The following is a 12,436-nucleotide window of genomic DNA, read 5'->3' on the forward strand; positions in this document are numbered from 1 at the left end:
ACTGGTCTCGAACTCCTGACCTCAGGTGATCCGCCCGCCTTGGCCTCCCAGAGTGTTGGGATTACAGGCGTGAGCCACTGCGCCCGGCCCTGCCTCCTTGTTTTTGTAGCTCCTCTCTGTGGCCCTGTCCCAGCAACTTGTATGCTTCCTTTTTCACAGAGCCATCATGCATGATGAAGAAAATGGAGTGCATTCGTATTTTATAGACATTATTACTGTCAGGGATACATGCAGATTTGGACTGGGACAGATACAGAGATGAACACTGTTATTAAGACAGGACTTTTTAAAAAGCTTTAGTGACTTTTAATCATATTTTCATAACATAAAATCATAACATAAACATCAGGAAAGCTAGTAATTATTAGTTTGTGTGTGGACCGCCTGGCTATATTATAAACAGGGCAAAGCTTAAGTTTTCCTTCCTTCCTTCATGCAGTCAGGGAGATGCTAAGTTGCAAAATGATGACAGTGATACACACAAGTCACTGGGCCCAGAAGGCACCAAGAGCAGCTATTAATAAGGAAAACAACTTTTTCCAGCTGAGGCCGAGTTGATTAACTTATTTTCCTGGAGGAGAGATAAAGCTTAAGCTATAATTTATTGAAAATTAATGAAAATTAATTTTGGCGGCACTGGCTACCAAACTAGAATGAAAATAAGAATGTGAGCATACTGTATTAAACCAGATTTTCCTTCTGGACTCCCATATTTCTTCAGCTCTTGTACTGTCACAGAGGTTCGAATTTGAAAGCGTTAATGTTGTCTATTTGCCAGTGGTTCTGATGGTAAATATCCACAGAGTCTTTTATCTTTAATTTTTTTTGATGTGTGTTTTTAGATCAAGCTTAGTTAACAATTTTTAATGAGAACTTATACGTCTTGGAGCTTTAGTGCTTTGTTTCAAAAGCCTGACCTTGCATTTGCTTTTTAAACAAATGTGGCAGAGAGCTCTTGTTGCCAAAGACTAAAGTCTTTAAAGTTTGGTGTGATCATTTATAAAATTCTTGATGTCCAATTATGAGACTTTTCTAGGGGGATAGCCCTAGTGCTGTAACCAATGAGATACTGAGAGAGAAAACTTTACTACCTTATTGGTTAAAGGATGCTCATTTTTAGATCATTTTTTTCCTCCAGGATCTCAATTTTCATGAATGTTCTTTCCAGCCTATCTTTAAGGTTTATTTTTATATTGCAGTGCAAACAATGCAGTATCAAATGTTTGTTGTTCACGTGGATGTGGACATCAATATGAAGAAGGAGGAGCCAGACAGGCATGTCACGGTCCTCTGAAGGGCCACTCATATTACAGATGGCCTAATGGGCCGGGCGCGGTGGCTCACGCCTGTAATCCCAGCACTTTGGGAGGTCGAGGTGGGCGGATCACGAGGTCAGGAGATAGAGACCATCCTGGCTAACACGGTGAAACCCCGTCTCTACAAAAAATACAAAAAATTAGCCGGGCATGATGGCTGGTGCCTGTAGTCCCAGCTACTCGGGAGGCTGAGGCAGGAGAATGGCATGAACCCGGGAGGCGGAGCTTGCAGTGAGCTGAGATCGCGCCACTGAACTCCAGCCTGGGCAACAGAGTGAGACTCCATCAAACAAAACAAAACAAACAAACAAAAAACAAATGGCCTAATGAACTGGGTTCCCAGGCAGGTTCCTCAAGGAGAGATGTTGCATCCTGGCACCCACATCCCTGCCCTTAAAAGATCAATGGCCTTGATTTGTCTGAAATTACCTCACAGAGAGGATTTCTGTTAATGATTACAACAGATCCTTCCCAATACACTTTATGGGACCTCTTCAATGGGGTGGGGAGGGGGTGTGGTCTCTGCTGTCTCCAGCACCGGAAAGATGCTTTCACCAGAAGATGAATTGGCATGAACCCTACCAGGCCTGGGGGATAGGAGCTTCTGTAGCCTTTTCAAGTAAAAGGGAAAACCCACACTTGGATTAGCAAAAAAGTTAAAAAAAATTTTTAAAATGCCTGCATTTTCATTAGTTCATGTTAGGTTCCCCATTTTCAGGGGAGAGAGAAGATGAGTGGTCTGGTCTGACAGCCCAGATGTGAATTCTGGCATTAACATGTCTCATCAGCTTTTTGACTTTGGAGAAGGTACTGAGCATATCCAAGCTGCAGCTTCCTCGTGGAGGGCATTCCCACCTTGGTTGTTATTTTAAGGATTAAAGAAGGTAATACCGAATGGCTGGCACATTGTAGGTGCTCAGAGCAGGTGGCCTCTGTAGGTACTCTGTGTGGGGATTCTCATTTCACTGGAACTCTCCCTCAGCTCTGGTGGGAAACAGAACTCAAACCATTTTTGCATAGCTTAGCAGGAATTGCATGGAGTTTTTAAAATTATTTGAAAATTGGAACTTGCATTTCATTTTTTTAAAAATCCAAATTCTGGGACACAAATCCATAAATTTCATAAATGTTCACGCCATGCCTTGAATTGCTCATTTTATCTGCAAATGGGCTGTCTGGATTGCCTAGTGGCTCAGTGGCGAGGCTTTTATTCACCTACCAACTTAAAAGGCTGAGGAGGCATTTGAAATCTATTTTGGCATTCTGCACAGGAAGATTATTTAAATTACATTTTCAAGTATGTGTGATACCTACATGAAGCCCAAAGCAAGAATTCGAAATGTGTTTTATATTCTTACAAATATATTTTGCTTTATTTTTCGTATTAGAGATGGAGATGGAAAGCCTTATTATTTTTTTAAGAACTTAAAAGTATTGTTTACAAAGTTGTACAAATATAAGCTATAAAAAAGGCTTGCTGTGACCCTGTGAACTAAATGAAGAAAATGATAGAAAGAATATGAAATGTGCTTCCCATTTCAAAATCTCAAAGAAATGATAACTTATATTTGGGGTTTCCAACTCGAATATTCTATTGCAAATAAATAAAAGCCATTAGTTTCAACAGAAAAAGAAAAGAAAATGGCTTCCCTGAAAACAACTCAAAGGATTGCAACCCTGAAGGACAGAGACCAATTCTAGCGTTTGTAGTACTGGGAGAGATAAGGAATTGATGAAGTGTCAACAGGAAAAAAGAAAACAGAACGGTGGGATCATTGAACACTTTTATTGACGGAGATCTGCAGAGAGGTCCCCCCGCCCCAAACTTTTATGAGTATTATAAGGCAGTGGCTGAAACTGTGATGTTCTCAGACACCTCTATAGAATATGTTCTTGGAGCAGGAAGGAGCCTCTGGAGCCTCCTCTCATTTGGACCATCTTCCTTTCATACCAAAAAATGTAGCTCAGAGGCCAGGCCAGGATGAACTACAACAAAATCCAGGTCTCCTGACTCTACATCAGCTCCCTTGCCCTTGACACCAAATGAACTGGTCCTGTCCTTTGCTCTGGAAACCACCAAGACAAAGCTTGATGTCTCCCTTTAGTGATCCTCACCACCACCTCCCATCCCCAAAATAAACCACGCTGTAAAATAAAGCAAGAAAATCTCTTCCTGTGTTCAAGCTCATCCCCTGGCTTCACCTCCCTGAATCTTAGCACTTGGAAGGTTACTTCCCGGTAGCAAAGTATCCCCGAAGGGAGTAACTTACTGAGCGCAAACATCGTCTGAAGACTGAGACCCTCTTTGTCCATAATTCATTTCATCTCCAAGAGAAGCCCAGGAGGCAGGTATTCTCAGCTGTCTGTTACAGAGAAAAGCTGAGGTCCAGAGGGGTTAATAAGCCTGCGCACGCAGGTCAGGAGAGGGAAGGTCAGCATCTCAGGACCTGCAGAGTGGAGAGCCCGGTCACCCCACCCTACCCCTCTCCTGAATCTCACTCTGGAAAAATGGAAGAAGCAAGTGCATGGGAGGTTGACCTCAGCCGGCTGGCTGGAATGACTTAAAATATTTTGGGTTATGATAAATGTGGAGAGAGACATCGAAACTGATTTATCAAAAATATTAGAAAAGGAAGTGCTGACATCTCCATGCCATTCAAATAGGGAGTGCAAAGGCACAGGAGAGCCTTTGGCAGCAACAGCCTTTTTGCTTCTGATCTCGGCTCAGCACTGCTTTCTCTCTGCTGCTCACAATGCGCTGCTTTTCTGTGATGCGTCTGGCCAGAGCCAGGGAACACGGCACTCAGCATTCCAGAGAAGAGCCACAAGATCGTTTTCAGGACTGCAGCGGCTGTTGAGAGACCGTCTAATGCCACCCACCTCCTCTCCTCAAAATTGGGCCATTCCCAGCTAACCAGGTGGAAGACTTTGATCTCTATTAAGTGGGTAGGTTTTGGCAAGAACAACCTAATCATCCTGCTAGAGAGTGCACAGCCAAATTGGGATGGGATCGCCTCACTGTGCCCAGCTTTCCCCTGGGCTCTTGGAGGGGGGGAACCTGGGAAGCTGGGAAATCGGACTCTAAGCCCACACCTTCGCGATTCCTCAGCGTTTATGCACAGCTGCTGCAGCGGTGCACAATCTTCCATGTGGGTTCTTTCAGCTCTGTGACTTAAATAGTCCCCTTATGCTTCCTCTGTAATTGTGATGCAGTGTTTATTCTGTGTGGGCATTGGTAATTAGAGCAAATCCAGAGATTTCCTATCCTCTGACAGGTCTCTCTGAAGAATGCCTGATTCTGAGTGATTTGTCAATATGAGGACATAAGATACAGCAAGCATCTCATTTCTCCCCATCTAGCATCAGTATCTAGGTTAACGCAAGTCACGTCACACAAACATGTTCTGTGATGGCTTTTTCTTCCTGCTGCTGGGAGAATGAGACCTTTTTTCATGTTTCCGAGAGATGCCGTCATATACATTATCCATACATACTAGGTATATGTGTACCATACACACACAGAGTTCCAAAGCAGGACCCCAGGTTGTGTGGGCTGATGAGCAATTGAGTGTATATTTGAACAGTCTGAATGCCGATGAACTGTGAACCCCTCAAAGGCTGGGCCCTAATTCCTTTGACTCTCACATCCCCTCACTGCCTGGCACAGTATCCATCACTTCGGTGATGAGTGGCAGAAATCTAAATGTGTGAATGAATGATGGGCATGTGTGCTTGGCAGTCACACACGTTGGATTGCCTGCACCCATATTCTGGCCTGAACATTTTTAGCTGTATGAATGTGGTCACTGTATTTACAAACCATATAATAGAAGTCCATAAATTATGGTCTGTGGCCCAAATCTGGCTGCCACCTGTTTTTGTAAATAAAGGTTTATTGGAACACAAGTATGCCATTCATACAGATTGTCTGTGGGTGCTTTCAGGATACAATGGCAGAGTTGAATCATTGTGACATAGACTGGCTCTCAATATGTATTTACTATTTGGCCCTCTGCAGAAAAGTTTGCTGACCTCTGCCATATAGGAACTGACCCGAGACCTAGCAATAAACACAGATGTCCATGAAACTAAGTTCTTACCTCTTAAGTATGTGTATGTGCACATGACCTTTCACATGACCTTTCATTACTTGTTGGCTATTCTTTTTTTTTTTTTTTTTGGTAAAGTTAAGGAAACCTTGATACAGGATACCACGCTTCGTTTGTATTAACTCTTTCCATCCCTCAGATCTTTCTTCCTTGCTCCCTTGTCTTAAACATCACTGTGAACGGCACCCTCACAAAGCCCCCGAACTCAGGGGGTTCCTTTAGCTTCTTTTTTTTACCACTGTGTGCCTGAGACTTGGGAGAGCTGGGCCTCACATCAAGAAACTACCCTTTCTCAATGAGGATGAACAGGACCCCTACTGTCAGGGAACTGACCCCACGATGGGGTGGCAGGGATGATGGGAGGTGGTAAATGACTGGGTTTGCCACCCTTCCTGCAAGGTACTAGACTCTTTGGGTTGGTGTGTTACTTGGGATTTTCTTTTCTTAATCATCCTCTTCCCTTTGCTCTGAATTAGTAAAGTCACAAAGCCTGAAGCCTCAGGGTCTCATCACTACCTGCTGGTCATGTTTAAGGGCCTGGGTCCTCTTGCTCTCTCCCCATACCCCAAGCCTGCAGATAACACCCAGCAAATGCTGAGGGAGGTCTGGCCCATAGAAGAATCTGCTTCACTCTGGGCAGTGACAGATCCTGATCCTGTGCTTGATATCCTCAAATAAATCTTCTCACGATCATTTCTGGTCTTCTCCAAATAGCAGAGTATCACTAGGCTGTCGCCAGCCAATGGACACTTCGAGACACTAAATGTTTGGCGTAGGAAATCTAAGAGGCAAAGAGTGCTGTCAGGGTTGCCACACCGTAGTTGCTGGTGAGTTTACCCAACGAGCCACCAAGACCTACACCCCACTCGTCTGAGGATCTCCTGCCCAGGAATCCCATAGCTGCTACAGGGGATTCCTACTGTTCTAATAATTGATTGGGTTTTTTAAATTCACTGCCCCATTTGCCTTGTTCTTAGCCTTCAGTGACTCCCATTAGTGACTTATTTTGGTAGCCTGTGTGACCCTGAACTTCCCCGGAAGACACAAGCATAATACTAAGAGCTCTGAAATAAGCAGGATAATTCTTGGCATTCATGCAAGCCCGCACTGCATAAAGCAGAGTGATTTTAGTGAATTGCCCCAGTGTTTTACAAGGGACTAAAAGGCATGATTTTGCATACTTTTTGCACATCTAACCTACTTGCAGAATTCATCCCACTGAAATGCTCGTAAAGGATATGTCCTTTATTCAGCGCCAACTGTGTGCTGGCTGTAGATGGGAGCCTTGTAGATACTGTATTTCACCACCCCTAGTTGATTTCAGACAAAACTGAAGCTCACAGAGGTTAACCTGTCTTTGCCATAAACATTCTTTGCCGAAGCCTTTTGGAAATCTACATAAGCAAATGAAAATAATGAGAGTCTCTTATGAAAAATAATTTGGAAGCTACTGAAAGTGCTTGTAGCCAGTGACACAGAAATTCCTGCACAGGTTAAGAACTACAGGGAAGCACTTGCCTGACAGACTCAATAGTGAAAAGAAGTCCTATTAAAGAGATTTTACGATAAACGTGTTCTAAGAAACATACATTGCCCAGGGCCATCAGCAGGATTCAAAGAATACTGGCTTCCCAAGGAACAGGCCCATGGCCCCTTTGGGCCAGGTCGTCAATCCTGAAGCACCGTATGGAAATGTGGGGGCAAGATTTGTCACTTGCATTCAAAGTCATGGGCTCCGAGGTGCCTGCCCTCACTAGGACTGACTCTTCTGAATGCAGATGAAATTCTATTGGAAGCCCCTGTTTGCTTTATTGGGGTGGTAAGTCGGGAGAGGAACTGACTTTCCCCAGCTTCAGAGTGTTCTCCAGCTCCTAATTTGTAGGCTTTAGCATGTTTTCCAAGAAAAATTTCATTGATTTTGATTTTTATGTTTTTGAGATGAAGTCTCGCTCTGTTGCCCAGGCTGGAGTGCAGTGGCGTGATCTTGGCCCACTGCAACCTCCACCTCCCGAGTTCAAGCAATTCTCCTGCCTCAGCCTCTGGAGGAGCTAGGATTACAGGTGCCTGCCACCACGCCCGGCTAATGTTTGTATTTTTTAGTAGGGATGGGGTTTCACCGTGTTGGCCAGACTGGTCTCAAACTCCTGACCTCAAGTGATCCACTCGCCCCGGCCTCCCAAAGTGCTGGGATTGCAGGCGTGATCCACCGTGCCTGGCCTCCATTGATATTTTAGCTTGGTCATTCAGTTCATTGTCCTATCATATAATAACTATGTATCAAGGTACACACAGCAGAGTGCATTTTCCTGTTTTCCTTTTGTTTTTGTTTTTGTTTTTAAACCATGAGGTGCAACTAGAATACCTACTCCCCAGTTCAGACCTGGTACATAAAGTAAGCCCTGTGAACCCCTCGTTCTAAAGTCCTAGAACTTGCCCTTCAAGGGATTTGTTGGGTGCTCGGTGGGGCAGAGTGTTACATTTTTAGGATTTTGTGAGATTGAAATTGGCCACGGTAGCAGTATTTACACCATGGAAATCAGCAGATGCTACTTCCCTTCCATCCAGAGCCTGTTGTTCCAGATGTCCCAGACCCGTGCTGGCTGCCACTGCTCACAGCTGTCACTCCCAGGACTCTGTGCTGTACCCAGGGTCTGGGAAGGGATGGAGAATGAGCTTGCATCTTATCTGCCTGTCTCTGAGGCTGCAGTCCTCTCCTATGTTCTGACATGGAGAAGAAGGGTGGGAACTTTGAATTTCAGCCAAATTAACGACCCTGGGGCACTGATCAAGAGGGGGCCCCATAAGGTGGCCTTGGAGTTTGGAACCACTTGATTCTTTGTTATCTGAGTCCAGAGGGCTCTGAGAGAGAGGAGGAAGTGAATGTTCCCAGGAACACAACAGAGACCTGCCTTTCTACCTTCCACTGTGAGCTTGTGCTGGAAGCAACTGAACTAGGATTGATTTTAAAGTAAAACCATCCTTTGTCTTGATTTAAGGTACCCAAGTCCTCAGATGCTTAAGAACCAGGCACTGTGCCATGTTCTGGGATACCGGAGTGGAGGACATTTCCTGATGATGGAAATGTTCCGTAGCTGCACTGTCTTATGTATGTGGCTATTGAGCATTTGAAACGTGACTGCTGTGACTGTGAATTTTCAATTGTCATTAATTGTAGTTTGAATTTCAATAGCCACGTGCAGCCAATGGCCACCGTATTGGACAGAGCAGCTCCAGAGTTTCAGCGAGAGTCTTGTGTGGCAGCCTCTGTGCCGGGCATGGAGAGGATGCATTCATAACACTGGATGCCCACAAGACCACTAAGTCCTCCCCAGACCCCCGCTCCAGCATTGCTAGCCAGCAAGACCAACACTCATGCCACTAGCGGACATCTGCCCATTCAGACACACCTGCCACTAGGCTGAACACATTAGAAGGTCACCCCATGTCATTCCATCCCATCTGCAGGACAGACAGTGATCTCAACTTACAGGTGAAGAAAGAAGGCACAGACAGATACAGCCCTTGCCCGAGCCCTCAGTGCCAGATTCCTACCCAGACATGTCTTAGTAAACTTAGAACCACACTGCCAGATGGATGGCATCTCAGAGAACCCTGAGGATCTTATTTAAAGCAATCTTCCATACTTGTTCTAAGAGCAGTGTAAGAAGGAGCTCCCATGTATCGTACGGTTTTCCTTTCTCGTGCGTGTTCAGCCTTCTCAGGTTCTTATTCGGGCACACGCCCCTGTGAGTATGCACATTAGTGTACATATTTCATTTTACACCACTTGGTGACCTTTATTTCCCAACTGGTGATGTTGGCATCTTTCTCTTTTGCTGTCTGGTTTAATTCACTACCATCTATATCAATGTCAGTGACTGGGTCACTGTTTGAGCTTTAACTTTTTTTGCAGGAATGTGGACTACTGATCAGCAAATCACTGATATCCCTCACCCCACCCCCGAGGAGTGTTGCTTTTGGATCTGTACTGATCAAAATGGGATGAAAATGGAGATGTAAACCCAAGATGGAACAAGGCCTTTTGGAAATATTATATGGTGTTAGATTACCTATGAATCTACGGTTAAGATTTTTGTACATTTGGCTGGCAATTCTTTTTGCTTCAGAGCATCAAGTTGTAGACAGGCCTCCTGCACCAAGCTGGAGCAGCCAGAGCCAAGGGCAGAACCTGCCCCAGCCTCTCCGCTGCTGGAGCTGGGCCTTTCGCCTCAGCCTCCACCTTAAGGCAGGAGGAGTTTTCTCCTCATTCTTTGCAGCCAGCAAACAACTGTCTCACTCAGCCACAGCAATCCTCTTAAGGCAACTTTGTGCCCGGGTGGTTTTCTGTCCTGAAAATACATTACTTGGCTTATTTCAGGCTGGCTTCTAGCTTGCTAAACCCAGGGCTCAGGGCTCACAGAGTGAAGGGTGCACACCACATAAGGCAACAGCACGCTGCCTCCGATGTCACCTGCAGGACACAGGCTGGCAGGAACACAGACACTTTCAAGGGGCAATGGGCAAGAGAGGTCTCAGCAATCCAGGCAAAGTCCGGTAACCCCGGACACAGAGTAGAACAGGCTACTTTGTATCAGTTGAGCACATGGCAGCCTACAGGAGGCTTCTGCACTGGGGAGCTCAAGAACCAAAGCCCCACCTTTAGGTCAGTTGTTTTTAAAGACGCTGCTGCACAGTTTAAACTTCAAAAGATGAAGTGCAACAGGGTCTTATCAACGCAACAAAGTATCGGCCCTGAAGCTGGTCTCATTCTCTCTGCAGCCCCGCCGGACACATAGGGCGGCCCGTGGGGAAGGGCATCTGTCTCCTAACCATATACAGTCAGGACTGGCCTCACGATGCCCATTGCTTGAGTTCCAGGTACAGAATGAAAAATACAGTGTCTACTATGTAAAGCCTTGTACAGTCCTGAATACCAATATTATTTGAATTATTTATTATAAGCAAGTCAGCATTTACTTTTCCAAATGTCACATGAAATTTCCTTTGTCTTCCTAATATGATTCCTAAGAGGCCTATGGCTTCTTCTCTTCCTAATATGATTCTATTCTTATTTAGAATGGATATTTTGGACTGGCATATGTTACTATACATTATCAATATCACAAACCTTTAGCCCTAGCAGAATAAAAAGAAATGGCTAGCAATTCATTCTAAGCATAGGGATGGTTTGAATTCAAGGCCAGAAAGATGAACATTAATCAGAAAGTGTATCGTGCAGGATGCAGTGAAGTCTAGTATCATACAATAATCTGTGACCCCTTGGAGCTCACCACACCCTTAGACTATGACCTGTTTACAGAAATGCTGGCGTTAGTCTCATTACGGACTTGGGTTTGGGGCTACAGATGGACCCTGTGGTGATGAGCCTGCATAGCTTCCTAAGACATGGGTGAACATACATACCCTTCCCGATGGGCCTCTCCTTTTTCCAACTCCTGAATGACCCCCAAGAGCACTTTGATGGTTTCTTGGCTTGAACTGATCAAGTTCTCCATCATCTGAAGTTGTGCTTTGAGGTCGACCACTTCTGTATGAGGCACGATTTGTTGGCATTCTTCACCTGCAGCAACCGCTGTGGGACTAGGCTGGTTCCCCAGCCCCGGCGGGGTGTGAGTCTGCGAGGGCTGCTCACTACATTCAGGGGACAGGCACTGCATCGGGGGTGAGCAGGCCAGGGCAGTTTCCGAGGGCACCTGGAGCCCATTGAGATGTGTGGCTCTCCTCCGCTCCTCGTCTGCTGGGCAGAGTGACCACTGGCTGGCGGCCGCAGAGTCTGACAAACCAGGCTCGGGGGCCCTGGCACTGAGGGCAGGTGCGTAAACGGTGGCAACCTCTGTTTTAAACACCCTCCCGAGGGCAGGTGGAGCGGGCTCCTCGGAGTTTGGCCTGTCCCGGTCCTGCTTGGCCCTCCCGAGCAGCTGGTAATCGGGCTCTTCGGAGGGGGGCCGAGTGGAGTTTTGGAGCGCAGCTTCTCCATAGCTGAGCAGCTCCGGGCTTTTACAGGATTCTGCGCAGTTGACCCCCAAAGGCTGGTCTGCTGCGTTCATGTGTTCATTAGAATGGAAAACCAAGGCTGTGGTCTTGTACACCCGCCCTGCGCCACATGGCCGGGCCGCCTCCATGGGTCCAGCCTCGTTCTTCTCTTTAGCATCCATTAGAAACCCATTGTTTTGGCTTTTAAAGGAATCTGCAGCTGGGAGGCTTTTGAGGTTCCCCTTTTTGCGGTCCAGAGGGAACGTCTGGTAACACTTCTTAAGGTCGGGCGAGGTCTGCACGCCTGTGCTCTTGGTGACGTTGGGGATGGACCTGCGTGCGGGCACTGTCATGTATTTGCGGTAGGCTGCTCTGCAGGACACGGGCTTGGCCTCCCGCTTCTCCCCCAGCTGGCCCGAGGACAGCTGCGTGTCCCTCTGCTCATTCTGCGCCTCGCAGATATCCTTAAACCGCACCTGCAGGGCTTTGTTCCGTTTTTTAATCTGCCGGTTGGGGTCCAGGGCGTATTTCATCTCCAGGGCCAGACAGGCGGCGGATTCCACTTCACTCTCCGACGTTGTGAGTATGCATTTGCCGGTGTCCTTACTGACCATGGTTCCTGCATTCAGAAACAGCAACAGAGGCGTCAGTGGGACAGAAATACACACGCAAGCACCGGCCGCACAAACTTTTAGCCACCGCGACGACTGCCTGTTTCCTAATTATGTTTAAGCAGGTGAGGTTGGCCTTTATGTTAAGGAAAATCACACGGGCTGAGGGTCGCTGGCAGCACAGCTTGAAATGCTTCTCAGATATTAAAACCTGCTTGCTTTTGCAGGTGGGATACACTCGCTTTTTCTTTTGATAGTAATGCATGCTTCCCCATTAGACAAACCTGTTTTACTACATTCATCAAGAAACCCAATGATGCTGCCTCTTCTGCTTTGCAAATTATCTTTTCACACGCGTGACTCCCCTTCTTAGGCAGATGGTTTACCAAGTGCTACTTATTTGGTT

General features: G+C 46.2%; 2 protein-coding genes across 3 annotated transcripts in view; one reads left to right on the forward strand and one right to left on the reverse strand.

Annotated features, from left to right (window-relative positions):
* INSYN2 (inhibitory synaptic factor 2A) overlaps positions 1-12,068 on the reverse strand; it is a 38,547-nt gene extending 26,479 nt beyond the window's left edge. Inside the window, exon 1 of the mRNA XM_025396233.1 lies at positions 10,850-12,068. Coding sequence (XP_025252018.1) covers positions 10,850-12,033 — 1,184 coding nt within the window. The 5' untranslated portion in view covers positions 12,034-12,068. The remainder of the gene's footprint in view (positions 1-10,849) is intronic.
* The window catches only part of DOCK1 (dedicator of cytokinesis 1), a 540,207-nt gene that overhangs the window by 255,053 nt on the left and 272,718 nt on the right, over positions 1-12,436 (forward strand). The gene's annotated exons all lie outside the window — the stretch shown is intronic.

Source organism: Theropithecus gelada, chromosome 9 (assembly GCF_003255815.1).
Source record: "Theropithecus gelada isolate Dixy chromosome 9, Tgel_1.0, whole genome shotgun sequence".
NCBI lineage: Eukaryota > Metazoa > Chordata > Mammalia > Primates > Cercopithecidae > Theropithecus > Theropithecus gelada.